Source organism: Somniosus microcephalus, unplaced genomic scaffold, assembly GCF_052327205.1.
Source record: "Somniosus microcephalus isolate GS21.2 unplaced genomic scaffold, FLI_Smic_1.0 unresolved_chr6, whole genome shotgun sequence".
NCBI lineage: Eukaryota > Metazoa > Chordata > Chondrichthyes > Squaliformes > Somniosidae > Somniosus > Somniosus microcephalus.
In genome coordinates, this window is record NW_028225184.1 from 41,269,896 (window position 1) to 41,287,098 (window position 17,203).

A 17,203-nucleotide genomic window follows, 5' to 3' on the forward strand; every position below is an offset into this window, starting at 1 on the left:
ACGCCAAGTTAGCAGTTTCTGTATTTTGCCATTGCATTCATTTTCAGTTATTAATATAATGGATATTCGAACCAGGAGCAGGAATCAAAGTGGGATTTCCCCCTTCCTAACACAGGGTCAAGAGAAGCGAATTGCACCGCTCCAAATTGTGACTGATCACGGGACCAAGGGCTTTCTGAGAGACTCTGGTCCTTTGTGTCCCTGGTACCTCAGCTGGTTCTTTTATCTGCTGGGCTAAATGTAGATCTATCATTTAATCTCTCATTGAACAGACATATGTTACATTAATTTATTAATTGCACTATGTATTATCGATTATTGTTACAATAAACCCTATAGTCAGCTGCACAGATAATAGAATGAGATTATATAATCGAATGTCGCTAATGCTTTGCAGATTTCACCCCGAATTCCATCAAACTGCTCTTCTTGCTCCCAGCCTGATGTATAATTTCCCTTGTTTATTTGCCTTCCTCACAGTGAACTTAGTGACGATTGTGATACTGTCTCGGGGAAAGTGCGGTCTCTCCAAATGTGTCACTCACTACCTGGTGGCCATGGCAGCGGCGGATCTACTCGTCGTAATTCTCGACCTGATATTGAGGCACATTCCGATTGTTTACGTGGATCACTTTGATTTCCTGGCGTCCATCCCCGTGTGTAATATCCATGCCGTCCTGCTTTATGCAGCCACAGATTGTTCTGTCTGGTTCACCGTCACTTTCACCTTTGATCGATGTGTGGCCATTTGTTGCCAGAAGCTGAAAATTAAATATTGCACCGAGAAAACGGCAGCTGTGGTTCTGGGAACAGTGACTGTGCTGAGCGCTTTAAAGAACATGTTCTGGTATTTTATGTTCACAAATGAGTATTACCTTTCGAACGACCCCTGGTTTTGTGATGTAACAATGGATATTTTGTTTTCACGGGTCTGGGGAGCAATCGAGTTCCTTCATTATATTCTCACCCCGTGTGTCCCATTTGTTCTGATTCTGCTACTCAATGCTGTCACCGTCAGACACATTTTACTGGCCAGCAGAGCCCGCAGGAGACTCCGGGGTTCCAGCAGTGGGGACAATCCAAGAGACCCAGAGATGGAGAGCCGCAGGAAATCCATAATTTTACTGCTTGTTATCTCGAGCAATTTCATCCTGTTATGGGCAGTGTTTATGGTGTATTTTATATGGAGCCGAATGTACTTTATGGGCTATGAGTCTGTATATCTACCTGATTATGTAATGGAAATTGGATTGATGCTGCAGCTGCTGAGTTGCTGCACAAACACTGGGATTTATGCCGTTACCCAGACTATGTTCAGAGAGCAGTTGAAGAATGTGGGGAAATATCCCTTTACTCTAATTGTAAAATTAATTAAAGGGTGAGAAGAAGCGAAGATATTGCAGCCTGAGAGGTCCCTGTGCTTGATATTGTTGCGAGCGCTCACCCCCGGGCAGCCCAAGGGCTGGTGATCGGGGACATTCACACGCTCACTCACACACTGTCTGCACTGGTCATTCTGCAAGGTGCACGGCCATCTGCCAAGCCCCTCTGGAAAGGCACCAATGCCCTAGAAAAAGATGGCCGCCCAGAAAGTGCCGCCGGAAGCAGCGTATATCCTGCCTGCACTAAGATTGCGGTCGCTGTGACCCAGACAAAGATAGCAGCGCCACTCAAAGACCAACGCAGAGGGAAAAGCTGGGGAAAGGCCCCTCAGAAAGACGGCAGCACTGTATCGCTCGGGATCTTTCCCTAGCGCATGGGTTGCCGCCATTGAGGTTTTGTTTTTCCCAGCAGCTAGGCCGGGGAGTGGCAGCGGCAGATAAAAGTCCGGAGGTCAGCAGCTAAAGGCCCGATTACTGTGTGAACGGACGGCGAGTGGAGAAGCCCTGCCCGGGGAAGAGGAGGCCCGACACCTGGCCAAGGGCACGCCCGCCCCCTGCTCACTGCTTACCAGCCTCGCTCCGCATGAGCGCTGCTCTGCTCTGAATGGGATGGCCAACAGCCTGTCCCTGTTTCAGTCCTGCAAATGTTTAAGAATATAAGAAATAGGTGCAGGAGTCGGCCATTTGGCATTCTACGCCTGCTCCGCCATTGATTGAGATCATGGCTGATCTTTGACCTCATCTCCAATTTCCTGCTCTGTCTCCATATCCCTTGATTCCCTTAATATTCGGAATGTATCGATCTCTGTCTGGAACATACCCTGTCACTGAGCCTCCACAGCCCTCTGGGCTACAGAATTCGTAAGAGTTCAGGCTTGGTCTGGTAAGTGGCAGGTAACATTCACGTCACACAAGTGCCAGCCAATGACTAACTCCAATAAGCGACAGTGTAACCACCGCCCTTTAACATTCAAGGGCATTACCTTCGACGAATCCCGCACCATCAACTTCTAGGCGCATTAAGGACCCAAACGAAATCTACATGTAATGCCTGTGACATTGAACGGTATTACTGTCACAGAATCCAGCTCGTTCAAAATCCTGGGCATCACCATTGACCAGAAACTGGACCGGCCACATAAATACTGTGGCAATAAGAGCAGGTCAGAGTCTGGGTATTCTGCGGCATGTGTCTCACCTCTTGACTCCCGGAAGACTTTCCACCATCTACAAGGCATGAGTAAGGAGTGTGATGGAAAAATCTCCACTTGCCTGGATGAGTGCAGCTCCAACAACACTGAAAAAGCTCGACTCCATCCAGGACGAAGCAGTCCACTTGATTTGCACCGCATTCTGCACCTTAAACATTCACACCCTCCACCACTGGCGTACCGTGGCTGCAGTGTATACCATCTACAAGATGCACTGCAGCTACTCAGCAATGCTTCTTCAGCCGCACCTGCCAAACCCACGACATCTTCCACCTAGAAGGACAAGGGCAGCAGGTGCATGGGAACACCACCACCTCCAAGTTCCCCTCCAAGTCACGCACCATCCTGACTTAGAAATATATTGCAGATTATTCATTGTCATCCTGGAACTCCAAACGCCACACAGAATGCAACGGTTCAAGAATCTACGTCAACTTCACTTTCCTGCATGAATGCCATATCCCTTGATTTAATTAATATTCAATTATTCTGTCTGACACCGTATCTCTCTCTCTCTCTCTGTTCTCCTGTTGCTCTCTCTCTCACACTATCTCGGACCATATGTCTCTCTCTCTCTCTCTCTATGTGCTCCTGTTGGTCTCTCTCTCTCTCTATCTCGCACCGTATGTCTCTCTCTCTGTCCCCTGTTGGTCTATCTCTCTCTTCCTCCCACCGTATTTCTCTCTCACACTCTGTCCACGGTCAGTCTCTCTCTCTCTGTCTCCCACCATATGTCTCTATCTCTGTTCCCCTATTGGTCTCTCTATCTCTATCTCCCACCGGATTTCTCTTTCTCTATCCCCCTTGTTGATCTCTCTCTCTCCATCTCCCACCGCATCTCATGAAACATATAAATTCTTACAGGGCTTGACTGTGTAGATGCAGTGAGGATGAATTCCCGGGCTGGGGAATCTGGAACTAGGGGTCACAATCTCAGAATAAGGGGTCGGCCATTTAGGACTGAGGTGAGTAGAACATTATTCACTGAGAGGTTGGTGAATCTTTGGAATTCTCTACCCCAGAGGGCTGTGGAGGCTCAATCTTTGAGTATTTTTAAGACAGAGCTCGATAGGTTTTTGAATATTAAGAGTTTCAAGGGATATGGTGATAGTGCAGGAAATAGGAGTTGTGGTACACGATCAGCCTGATCTTATCGAATGGCGGAGTGGGCTCGGGGGCCGAATTGCTCCTATATCTTACGTTCTTTTTCCTTCTTATCTGGAATGGAAACGTCTGCTGTATAGGTACCTTGACAAGTGGTAATTCTGAGCTGTGAGCCTATACTGAAGGAACTGTGTGACGATGGATTTCAGACCCAGTCACTGTTTTCACTCCAATGCCTTGCCAAGTGGTAATTCTGAGCTGTGAGCTCATACAGCGATCTGCCAGTACTTCGATCACGGGGAGCAGCACAGCCTTTCTGGAAGTGCATTCCAGGGCATAGCAGCAGGATGGGTACAAAAGTTCCCCTCATGTCACCTCTGGCTCTGTCACCAATTACCTTAAATCTGTGTGCACTGGTTACCGACCCTCCTGACACTGGAAACAGTTTCTCCTTATTAAGATAGTTGTAGGGCTGGAGGTAGAGAGTTGACAGGCCATGAAGGGATTTGAACAAGACGATGAGAATTTTAAATGCTGAAGTCACCAGCCCTCTCCCTCAGTACATAATGTGATTCACTATGAACAGGAAGGATGTTACTTTAACTGCTAAAGATGCAGAAAGGTGAGACATTGTCCCTCTAAATATCACAACTAGATGCATAATGAGGGGAAATCTGCACCTTCAACTAACAGCTACAATAAAGAGGGAAATGAATGGCCTTCAAACACCTGTTCGATAATCAGAGACAAGATCAAAAGTCACTTGGACAACTTTGGATTAATTAAGGAAAACCAGCACGGATTTGTTAAAAGCAAATCGTATTTAACTAACTTGATTGAGTTTTTCATGAGGTCACAGAAAGGGTTGATGAGAGCATTGTGGTTGATGTGGCGTATATTGATTTCCAACGCGCGTTTGATAATTTGCAGCATAATAGACTTGCCAGCAATGTTGAATCACATGGAATAAAAGGGACAGTGGCAGCATGGATACGGAATTGGCTAAGAGATAGGCAACAGAGTGTAATGATGAACGGTTGTTTTTCGGCCAGGAGGAAGGTATACAGTGGTGTTCCCCAGGTGTTATTTCTAGGACCCCTGTTTTTCTTGATAGATATTAATGAATTGGACTTGGGTACAGAGTGGAAAATTTAAAATTTTTCATCTAACACACAACTTGTAATTATAGTGAACAGTGAGGAGGATAGGGATTGACTTCAGGGAGCATAGACAGGCTGGTGAAATGGTGGACACATGGCAGATGAAATTTCACGCAGAAAACAGCGATGCAATACATTTTGGTAGGAAGAACGAGGAGAGGCAATATAAACTAAAGTGTACAATTCTAAACGGGGTGCATGGACAGGGAGACCTGGGGGTATATGTGCACAGATCGTTGAAGGTGGCAGGGCAGGATGAGAAAGCGGTTAAATAAGCAAAGGGGGTCCTGGGCTTCATAAATAGCGGCATAGATTACAGAAACACGGAAGTTATGATGAACCTTTATAAATCACTGGTTCGGCCTCAACTGGAGTATTGTGTCCAATTCTGGGCACCACACTTTAGGAAGGATATGAAGGCCTCAGAGAGGGTGCAGAAAAGAAATACGAGAATGATTCCAGTGATCAGGGACTTCAGTTACGTGGATAGACTGGAGAAGCTGGGATTGTTCTTCTTGGAGCAGAGAATGTTAAGAGTTGATTTGAAAGAGTTATTCAAAATCATGAAGCGTCTAGACAGAGTAGATAGAGAGAAAATGTTCCCATTGGCTGAAGTGTCGAGAGCCAGAGGACACAGATTTAATATGATTGGCAGAAGGTTCATAGGCGACATGAGAAAAAACCTTTTTATGCAGCGATTGTTTATGATCTGGAATGCACTGCCTAAAAGGATAATGGAGGCAGATGTATTCCTGGCTTTCAAAAGGGAATTGGATAAGTTACCGAAAGGGAAAAATGCAGGGTTCTCGGGAAACCGTGGGGGACTGGGACTATCTTAAGTGCTCTTGTGGAGAACCAGCACGGGCTCGACGGGCCGAATGGCCTCGTTCTGTGCTGTAACCATTCTATGATTATATGGTGCGCTTGGCACTGAAGTGTCTGAAACTCATAATCGGAACTCCAGGAAAACCCAATACTGACACATTTAAAACTGTTCCCTTGACAAATAAATCTCGGTTTACATTTTAGAAGATAAATAGTTTAACAGGGGTTCTCACTGATTCACCTGACTGGTCGACTCAAGCATCGCGATGGGTAGCAGAACCCGCTGCTCCCTTGGCCCTCCGGCCTCTGAACTCTCTTCTTGTTGGTTCCCAGGGCAATCGATCACCACTTGCCAGCATTACACTGCCAGATGAGGTTCAGGGGCCCAGAGGAAGAAAGGAAGTGAGGCCTTGATTCTGAGTTGTGAAATACAATTAGAGAAGCATGATTCAATTCATAAACTAAACCATTTCAAATCAATTCTAATGAATTGTTGCAATTAATATATGCATTTTGTGCCAAGTAGGAAATAGTGATGTCTCGGCTTTGCAGGAGTGCTTGTGCCTGCTTACACTGCGTGTCTCTGGCTCTCTGCTCCAACTGCATTTCTTTCAGCTCAAGCTCTCAGTCACACATACAACTGACTGGGTTAAACTCGCCCTTCTAAACCCCATCACTGAAAAAGCAGTATTTGGTGTTGAACTGTGCTAAACCTTTTAAAAAACTGGTTAATCTTCAGCTGCAAAATTGTGTCCAGTCCTGGTCGCCAAACTTTAGGAAGGATGTAAATGCATTAGACACGGTGCAGAGGTGATTAGAATGGTAACGGGGTGATGGACTTTGGTGGTGAGGATAGACTGGAGAAGCTGGGTGTGTGCTCCTTAGAGCAGAGAAGGTTAAGAGGAGATTCAATGGATGAGTAAATAAGGAGACACAGTTTCCATGGAAGAAGGGTTTGTAACCAGAGGACACTGACTTAAGGTGATTGGCAAAAGAACCAGAGTGGAAGTTAAATTCGGCAGGGCTTGTGGGAACCCGTTCTCCCGGGTATCCTGACCGCTTCTGGCCGCCCCCACAATGCCCCACCGCTCCAACCTGCCAACGTATTAAAATTCAGGCTGTTAACTCTGTTTCTCTCTTCACCGATAATGTATCAGCTGCTCAGTATTGCCAGCAGTTTCTCATTTTATTTCAGATTTCCAGAATCCACAGTATTTTGCTGTGATTTTATTGTAGGCGTTGCTCACAGAACCGAGTCTGGAATCACAGGCGAACCAATTAGGAGCCGGTTTGCATCAGGGTGGGCATTGGGTGCAGAAGCCAGTCACTGGCCTCCTGTGTAGGTCTTTTTTGTTGCGTCAGTTTGTGTTGGAATGGAGATGGGGGACGGGCTGCTGGGTTAAACCCCGAGTACTTTTGAGGCCAGTAGGGGACTGTCAAGGGAGGTGGATTCTAGGGGAGATTAGGTTGCTAAACAGACACTGTCCGTACAGTGTAAAAGAGTATTGTTTCAGGAACAAGTACTTCTGTAAATGCTTTCAATCCACATTTAATTTATTCTTGTGATATGGGCAGCACTGGCAAACCGGTCATTTATTGCCCATCTCTGATTGCCCTGAAGAAGGTGGTGGTGAGTCGCCTTCTGGTAACGCTGCAGGCCGTGTGGTGAAGGTACTCCCAAAATACTGTTAGAGTGGGAATTTCAGGATTTTGTCCCATCGACAATGAAGGAACAGCGAAATCTTTCAAAGTCAGGATGGCGTGTCGCTTCGAGGAGAGCTTGGAGGTGAAGGTGTTCCCATGTAACTATGTCACTTGACCTTCTAGCTGGTGGAGGTCGCTGGTTAGGGAGGTGCTGTCAAATTCTTCGTCCAGTTGCAGATATAAAAGTAACTATCCTTCGCCCCTTCCAACTCTCTCTTTCTCACCTGCCATAGAGGTCAGAGTCTTCTGTAGGCCCAGAAAGGGTGCCGGATTCACTTCCCTGAAGGACAGTAGTGAACCAGTTGGGTTTTATAACAATCGGCAGCTTTCAATGGTCAATTTTTTCTAGTGTCGGACCCACAAATTCCCAGACTCATTATGCTTAATTTCACAACCTGCATTGATGTTTTTGTGAGTTCTCTCTCACGCTCCTGTTTCCTGTTTTAGCTTCACTTTACAGGGTATCAGAGGGGGAGCAGTTGTAAACAGGAAGCTCAACCTAAACATGAGGTCAAGATCTGACAGTCACTCGATTCATTGGGACCTGAATATCACCAGCCTTTGAACAGGGAAGCAAAAAGGAGCGTTCAGTCATAGAGTCCTGCTGTCATAACTTCCACCACTTCCATCGGCAGCGAGTTCCAGGTTCTCACCACTCGCTGTGCAAAAAGGGTTTTCCTCACACACCCCTGTATCTATTGCCGAAAACTACTAGTCGAGATGTGTGGAGACCCAGGATGGAGTGATGCTGGAGCCTCGAACCTGGACCTTGTCCAACAGGCACGAGGTATTTTCTACCTGTATTGATGAGGAAAAGCACTGCAGGAAGGATGACCAAACTGACCACGGCACTGTGGGACAGGGACCATCCAAATGGGGGGAGACAGTAGGAATGTGGTAGTAATAGGGGACACTATAGTCAGGGGGAAAGATACTGTTCTCTGCTGCCTGAAAGAGAGTCCAGAAGGCTGTGTTGCCTGCCCAGTGCCAAGGTTAAGGATGTAGCCTCATGGCTGGAGAAGAACGTGGAGTGGAACGGAGAGGATCCAGTTGTCATGGTCCATGACAGAACCAGTGATATAGGGAGAACTAAGAATGAGGATCTGCTGAGGAAGTTTGAGGAGCTGGGTTCTAAATTAATAAGCAGAAGCACAAGGGTAATGAACTCTGGATTAATACCTGTGCCACGCACAAGTTGGAATAGGGTCAAGCAGATCAGAGCTTTCAATGCGTGGCTCAAAGTGTGGTGTGGAAAAAAGGAGTTTCACGTCATGGGACACAGGCACCAGTACTGGGGAAAGAGTGAGCTGTTCCATCTGGACGGGTTACACTTAAACTGGGCTGGGACCAGCGTCCTGTCGAATCGAATATCTAGGGCTGTAGATAGGGCTTTAAAGTAAAAAAGGGGGGGGTCAGGTGAGGGGAAATTTAGAATTCTAAAGGAAGAGGTCAAGTCAATAGAGCAGTGTAGCGACTTGGGTAAAAATAAGCAGAGTATGACTGGAAGGGACAAAGAGTTGACTGGTAGCAGTGCACCGAGAATAAGGTCAAAGCAGGGAATAATGGTAAAACAATTAAAATAAAGGCCCTTTATCTGAATGCATGAAGCATTCGTAACAAGAGAAACAAACAAATGCTACAAATAGAGATAAATGGGTTTGATCTAATAGCCATTACAGGGACATGGTTGCAAGGTGGCCAAGGTTCCTGGAACATTTAGTGACCAAGGCACTAAATATTACAGGGAACTGGACGTTTCGAAAATGCAGGAAGAATGGAAAAGCAGGGGGAGTAGCGCTGATAATCACGGATGAAATAAGGATAGTAGCAAGAAAGGATCTTGGCACAGAAGATCAGGAAGTAGAATCAGTCTGGGCGCAGTGTCATATGGGGAGAAATTCGGTTGTTAGCGCCAGCGATTAGCACCTAAAGAGGCCGAGAATTGGGGCGCCAGCCAATTTCTGGCAGGCACATGCGCAAGGAGATTAGCGCCTCGCCCCATATTGATCATGCATTTAGCGCCGGCGCAATATCTTAGCGCCAGCACACGGGCGCAGGCAGATTATGATGTCATTTGAGTGTGCAACGCCTTTTGGACGCCCCAGACCGGAAATTCAGTGGCGTCCCGTCTGTAGCACCTGGCGCAAATAGTGACAGCTTGTTGGAACCTTCCCAAGTTCTTCTCGGCCAGGGGGTGGGCGTTATTTAAAGGGGACTGGTGTGGTTTAAAAGCAGCAGCCATTTCAGGAGCAAAACTTCTTCGACAGTTACAAAGAGTTGCTGAGCTGCACACAGAGAGCCTTCTGACCACTGAGCCCGCGCAGCCAGAGGAACTTCAGCCTTCTGACCATCGCCTTGCTGTTGGTGAGATTTTACAACGGGAAAATTTGCTGTGCGTACTTATTATGGGGGCTGCATTAGAGGGGAACGTCCTGCTGCTGAATCATTTGAAAGGGCACTGAGATGCAGGGACAGGGGGGCAGGCATGGCCAGACGGAGGAGGGGCAACAGACATCGCCACTCCAGACCTTACACTGGCAGGGATTTCCGAAAGCAGTTTTCCTACATGAACATGTCAGAGGAGCCGTGTATCAGAAGGCTGCAATTTAGAAAGGAGGTGGTGACTGAGCTGTGCCACCTGTTTCGGCAGGATCTGCAGCCTCAGATAAGGTGCAGGACATCTCTGTCGGTGGCTGTGAGTATGATTGTTGCCCTGAAATTCTACGCGAGCGGCTCTTTTCATGCTGCATCTGGGGACATAGCCAACATCTCGCAGTTTGCGGAGCATTGCTGCAGCCGTCAACTCACTGATGCCCTGTTTTACGGAGGCGGCAGTACATCTCCTTTACAATGACCCTGGACAAGCAGCGGGAGCGCGCAGAGGGCTTTGCTGCAATGGTGGACTTCCCCATGGTGCAGGGTGCCATTGACTGCAAGAACGTGGCTTTGCAGTCGCCTGTACGCAATCAGGAGGAGGTCCGCAACTGCAAGGGGTTCCATTCCTTGATTGTGCAGCCGGTCTGTGACCACCGACAGCTGATCCTTGCAGTGAATGTACAGTTCCCAGGCAGCAGCCACAAAACCTTCATCGTTCGCAGGACTTCTGGAACAGACCTTTTCGAGGCCCCGACTCACGCAGGAGGCTGGCTTCTCGGGGACAAGGGCTATCATCTGTGCCCATGGCTGATGACACACCCCTATAAGAGCTGGCCGGCGCCAGTGTGTGTTGGGGCACGTGATTATTGACAGCACCTTCACTGCACCCCGCCACCAGAAAATTGTGTTGCGCCACTGGATTAGCGCTTTAAGAGTCCCGTGTAATGCCTGATTTAGCGCCGCAATCACCTTAGGGGCGCTACAACCCAATATCGCGGTAGGTGGCGCTAAATTGTGCCTGGCGCTAAACTTTCCGCATCACCAGGACTAACGCCCCAAATGGGGCTATAACCAATTTCCAGAGTTATACAGCAGAGAAAGAGGCACTTTGGCCCACCGCGTCTGCGCCGGCCATCAGGCCCTGTCTAATCTAATCCCATTTTCCAGCTTTTGGTCCGTAGCCTTGTATGCTATGGCATTTCAAGTGCTCATCCAAATGCGTCTTGAATGTTATGAGGGTTCCTGCCTCTACCACCCTTTCAGGCAGTGAGTTCCAGATTGCAACCAACCTCTGGGTGAAAAAGTTCTTCCAGAAATCCCCTCTAAACCTCCTGCCCCATACCTAGAATCTATGCCCCCTTGTTATTGACCCCTCTACTAAGGGAAAAATTTCCTTTCTATCTACCCTATCTATGCCCCTCATAATTTTGTACACCTCAATCAGGTCCCCCCTCAGCCTTCTCTGCTCCAAGGAAAACAACCCCAACCTGTCCAGACTTTATTCATAGCTGAAGCGCTCCAGCCCAGGTAGCATCCTGGTGAATCTCCTCTGCACCCTCTCCAAAGCAATCACATACTTCCTATAGTGTGGCGAGCAGAACTGCAGAGTGTATTCCAGCTGTGGCCTAACCAGCGTTTTGTACAGCTCCATCATAACTTCCCTGCTCTTATATTCTATGCCTTGGCTAATGAAGGCAAGTATCCCATATGCATTTTAACCACCTTATCCACCTGTTCTGCTGCCTTCTGGGATCTATGTACATGCACACCAAGGTCCCTCTGATCCTCTGTCTTTCCTAGGGTCTTACCATTCATTGTGTATTCCCTTGTCTTGTTAGTCCCTCCAAAATGCAACACCGCACACTTTTCAGGGTTAAATTCCATTTGCCACTGTTCCACCCATCTGACCAACCATCTATATCATCCTGCAGACTGAGACTACCCTCCTCGCTATTTACCACCACACCAATTTTCGTGTCTTCTGCGACCTTACTGATCATGCCTTTTACATTCGCATCCTAATCATTGATGTAGCCCACAAACAGCAAGGGACCCAACACCGATCCCTGCGGTACCACACTGGACACAGGCTTCCAGTCACAAAAACAACCTTTGATCATCACCCTCTGCCTTCTGCCACTAAGCCAGTTTTGGATTCAATATGCCAAGGCACCCTGGATCCCATGGGCTCTTACCTTCTTGGCCAGTCTCCTATGCAGGACTTTATCGAAAGATAAGGAATAACAAGGGTCAGAAAACACTGGTAGGAGTAGCTGCAGTATAATGTGGATAAATGCGAGGTTATCCACTTTGGTGGCAAAAACAGGAAGGCAGATTATTATCTGAACAGCTATAGATTGGGAAAAGGGGAAGTGCAAGGAGTCCTGGGTGTCCTTGTGCACCAGTCGTTGAAGTTAAGCATGCAGGTACAGCAGACGGTTAAGAAGGCAAATGGCATATTGGCCTTCATAGCGAGAGGATTCGAGTACAGGAGCAAGGATGTCTTGCTGCAGTTATACAGGGCCTTGGCGAGAACGCACCTTGAGTAATGTGTGCAGTTTTGGTCGCCTTATCTGAGGAAGGATGTTCTTGCCATGGAGGGAGTGCAGTGAAGATTCACCAGGCTGATACCTGGGATGGCAGGAATGATGTAAGAAGAGAGAGTGGGTTCGATTAGGCTTATAGTCGCTAGAGTTTAGAAGAATGAGAGGGGATCTCATTGAAACGTATAAAATTCCAGCAGGACTAGACAGACTAGATGCAGGAAGGCTGTTCCGATGGCGGTGGAGTCCAGGACCAGGGGGTCACAGTCTAAGGATAAGTGGTAAGCCATTTAGGACTGAGATGAGGAAGAATTTCTTCACCCAGAGAGTGGTGAACCTGTGGAATTCCCTATCAAAGAAAGCAGTAGAGGCCAATTCATTAAATATATTCAGGAGGGAGTTAGATATATTTCTTAAGGCTAAGGGGTTCAAGGGATATGGGGAGAATGCAGGGACAGGGTACAGAATTTGGATGATCAGCCATGATCGTATTGAATGGTGGAGCAGGCTCGAGGGTCCGAATGGTCTACTCCTGCTCCTATCTTCTACGTTTCTACGTGTCTATGTTATATAATACCCCTAACAATAGCTATACCGTTGTACAGAATATTGATAAAGAAATAGGGAGCTTGCAACAAAGGTAATGCCATAATTTAGGGGACTTGAATCTTCATATGGACTGGACAAATCAAATTGGCAAATGCAGTCTGGAGGGTGAGTTCATGGAATGCATTCGGGACAGTTTCCTGGAACAGTGTATTATGGAACCAACCAGGGAGCAGGTTATTTTAGATATTGTATTGTGTAATAAGACAGGGTTAATTAGTAATCTCATAGTAAAGGATCCTCTGGGGCAGAGTGATCATAAATGATAGATTTTTACATTAACTTTGAGAGTGATTTGCCCATGTCCGAAACTAGAGTTTGAAACTTAAATAAAGCCAATTACATGGGTATTAGGGCGAGTTAGCTAAAGTAGGTTCGAAAAATAGATTAAAATGTATGGTGGTAGATCAGCAGTGGCTAGCATTTAAAGAAATATTTCTAATTTCTCAACAAAAATACATTCCATTGTGGAAGAAAAAATGCATGTGAAAAGTTATCCATCCATGGCTAACTCAAGAAATTAAGTATGGCATTAGATTGATAGAAGACACTTATAATGTAGCAAAGAATAATAGTAAGCCTAAGGATTGGGAGAGTTTCAGACACCAGCAAAGTTTGACCAAAAAATTGAAAATACGGTTAAAATAGAATATGGGGGAATACTAGCAAGAAATACAAAAGCAGATTGTAAGAGCCTATACAAGTATGGAAAAAGGAAAAGAGATGCAAATGTAATCCTTGGTTCCTTAGAGGCTGAAACAGGAGAAATAATTATGCGGAATAAAGAAATAGCATAAATTATAAACAAATATTTCGTATCTGTTTTCACAGAAGACAACTAAAGCATATCAAAAATTGTGGTGTATGTGCCTTTAAGAGCAATTATGGTGTATGTGCCTTTAAGAGCCCCAGGTGTGCGTAATGCCAGTAATTGCCACTTGGGCTATATAAGCCTGTGTATTGTGTATATCCTTTAGAAATCCCCCCCCGCAGACTTGCTTAGTAAATACCTATGAACCAACTCCTGTCTTCAGTGTCTTTATCTACACACGGACACTACAGTGGCGACGAAGTGGAAACGGACTTAACTGCAATTCGGCAGCACCTCAAGGACATCGATTCCTCCAGAGTCCAGAAGACTCAAGGAAGTAAGAGAAACTGTGGTTTCACCAGCTGGCCAAGCTGGTGACAGGTACTGCACTAATCCTTCCTGGGCGTCAGGCTGGAGCTCCAGCGGCGGGCTCTACAGCTGAGACAGGCAGTGAAATCGGAGGCAAGCAATAACGGACTGGGAGGGTGCACTAGAGAGACGGCCGGCACGGCAAGCAGGTCAGCGTTTAGACCTCCGTCGGGAACGAGTCTCCAACAGTGAATAAACGGAAACCACAGTAAAACAGCATTGTTATCGGTAGCAGCGGCGGGAAAGCGCGGGAAGCACCATATCGTTGCTACAGAAGAAAAAAAAAGCACGGGAAGCGCCATATCTTTTCTGAAATGCCTAAATCTGGTAATATTGAGGCTTTTGATGGCGAAATAGAAGATTGGACCACATACGTGGAAAGAGTAGAGGTTTATTGCACTGCAAATGGAATAACAGAAGAAACAAAAGCTTCAATACTTCTGAACTTAAAGGGCGCGAAGACATACGGGCTGTTACGAAATTTAATCACTCCAGCCAAACCAAAGGACAAGACTTTTAAAGAAATTGTTGGTATCCTGCAGGAGCATTTAAACCCAACACCGCTGCTGATAGCAGAACGATTCAAGTTCTTCAAGAGAAATCAACACAAGAATGAAAGTAACGCTGATTACCTAACCGAATGAAGAAAGCTATCAAAGTACTGCCAATTCGGAGCAGGACTATCGGATTATCTTCGAGACAAATTTGTTGCGGTCTCTTAAGTGAAGGAACACAAAAAAGACTGCTTTTTGAAAAAGATTTAACATTGGACAAAGCTTTCAGTATGGCTGTATCATACGAAGCAGCAGCAAAAGGAGCTGCAGAGATACAACAAGAGACACAGGACTTCGGCACCCATAAAATGACACAGGAGTTCGGAAGATGTTATCGCTGCGGCAGATCCACCCATAACCAGAGGGACTGCTGGTTCAAGGGCAAAGCATGCAGGCAATGTGGTAAGATTGGACACATTGCACGGGTATGCCAATCTGGACAAAATAAATTCACTGACAGAAAACAAAAAATCAATAAAGAAAAGTACAGGAAGGTACAAATGATGACGGACAATAGCTCCGAAGACCAGAATAGCGATAGCGACTCCGGAAACAAGAGACTAAGCTGTCTCAAATTACATAATGTACTTGCCAAAGAGGATTAGCAAACCATTTGGGTTACCCTCACAATAGTAGGGTCCCCAGTTAAAATGGAGCTAGATACAGGATCAGCTCTAACCATAATAAATTGATGAGATTATGAGAGGCTATTTTCGCATATACCTCTAAAAGACACATCCATTATCTTAAAAACATATACGGGGCAGAAAGTCTACCCCAAAGGAAAAATAAGGGTGCCGGTGGTATACAACGGCAAATAAATACAAAAGATGTATTTATACATTCTACAAGATGGTGGTCCACCGTTGTTGGGACGTGAATGGATAAGGAAGATACGTTTAGACTGGCACTCCATTCAGGCACTGACGGTGACCAGTAAGGAAAAAAACAGTGATGACATCATACCTGAACGATTAAAAGACATCTTGGCCAACGCCAAAGAAGTGTTTCAAGAGAAACTAGGAACCTTGAAAGGCATCACCGCCTCAATAAAAGTGGAAGATACAGCAATTCCAAAAATTTTTAAGGCAAGACGTCCGGCAGTCGAGGCAGAGCTGAAGAATTTGGAAAAGGCAGGCGTATTATCCAAAATAGATTGGAGCGAATGGGCAACACCCATCGTTCCAGTCATGAAAAAAACATTGAAAAATAACCCTGAGGAACAGATAAAAATTCGCATCTGTGGGGACTTTAAGGTGACTGTAAACCCGGTCCTTCACAGGGTATAGTATCCTCTTCCGAGGATAGAAGATATTTTCGCCTCACTATCCGGAGGGAAACGTTTCACAAAAATTGACTTGGCACAGGCATATCTACAGATGGAGGTTGAGGAGACCTCTAAAAAGTATCTCACAATAAACACACACAAAGGCCTGTACCAGTAAAATCGACTGGTTTTTGGAATAGCATCAGCTCCAGCTATCTGGCAAAGAGCTATGGAGCAAGTCCTGCAAGGAATTCCGGGGACTCAATGCTACCTAGACGACATCCTTATAACAGGAGAAAACGACAACGAGCACCTTGCAAATTTGGAGCAGGTGCTCACTAGGCTGAAAGAACGGGGCCTACGAGCAAATCGCCCCAAGTGCGAATTTTTCAAAAATCAGATATTATATTGTGGCCACATAATTAATAAGGAAGGGTTGCATAAGTCACCTGAAAACATTGAAGCAGTTATAAAAGCCCCAGCACATGAAAATGTTTCACAATTAAGGTCATTCCTGGGATTAATAAATTACTATCATAAATTTTTACCGAACTTATCAACTATTCTACACCCTCTTAATGATCTTCTACAGACAGGAGTGATTTGGTAATGGAACGAAGACTGTAAACGTGCCTTCCATAAATGTAAAGACTTAATCACATCCGAGAAAATTTTGGCTCATTACAACCCATCACTACCAATCAGACTGGCGTGCGATGCATCCCCTTACGGCACGGGAGTGGTATTGTCCCATAGATTCCCTGATGGCTCGGAACGGCCGATAGCTTTTGCGTCATGCTCATTGAACTCAGCTGAGAGTAACTATGCCCAGATAGACAGGGAAGCACTCAGCCAGGTATGGGGAGTGAAGAAATTCAACCATTACCTACATGGACAAAAATTTACCTTGCTGACTGACCATCAACCCCTCATCTCCATATTCAACCCTAAAAAAAGTGTCCCCATTATGACGGCACAAAGACTACAGAGGTGGTCCCTTTTTCTAGGGGCACACCAATACAACATTGAATACAAAGTGTCAAAACAGCATGGGAATACTTACGGTTTATCACGCCTACCGTTGCCAACGATAGAAGAGGCAACTACAGTACACCCAGTAGAGATATTCCACTCTACCATAGTGGAATGTCTACCGGTGACAAATTCTGCCATTGAAAGGGAGACAAGAAATGACCCTACTCTCTCACGGGTCTACGATTTAACAGTGAAGGGATGGCCAGCACATGGCGAAGCACTGTTGCCAGCATTCTCGCAAAGAAGAGAACAGCTG

The 17,203-nt window shown here is 46.1% G+C and overlaps 1 protein-coding gene across 1 annotated transcript; it reads left to right on the forward strand.

Moving 5' to 3' along the window:
- The first annotated feature begins 557 nt into the window (after positions 1-557).
- Positions 558-1,382, forward strand: LOC147087226 (putative G protein-coupled receptor 139). Its single transcript, XM_085978123.1, has one exon. It carries the CDS (start codon positions 558-560, stop codon positions 1,380-1,382), a length of 825 nt encoding a protein of 274 aa, XP_085834249.1.
- Positions 1,383-17,203: the final 15,821 nt, after the last annotated feature.

Bases quoted from the DNA above. Each gene is read 5' to 3' on its own strand.
- LOC147087226 (XM_085978123.1), top strand. From the start codon at position 558: ATGGCAGCGGCGGATCTACTCGTCGTAATTCTCGACCTGATATTGAGG.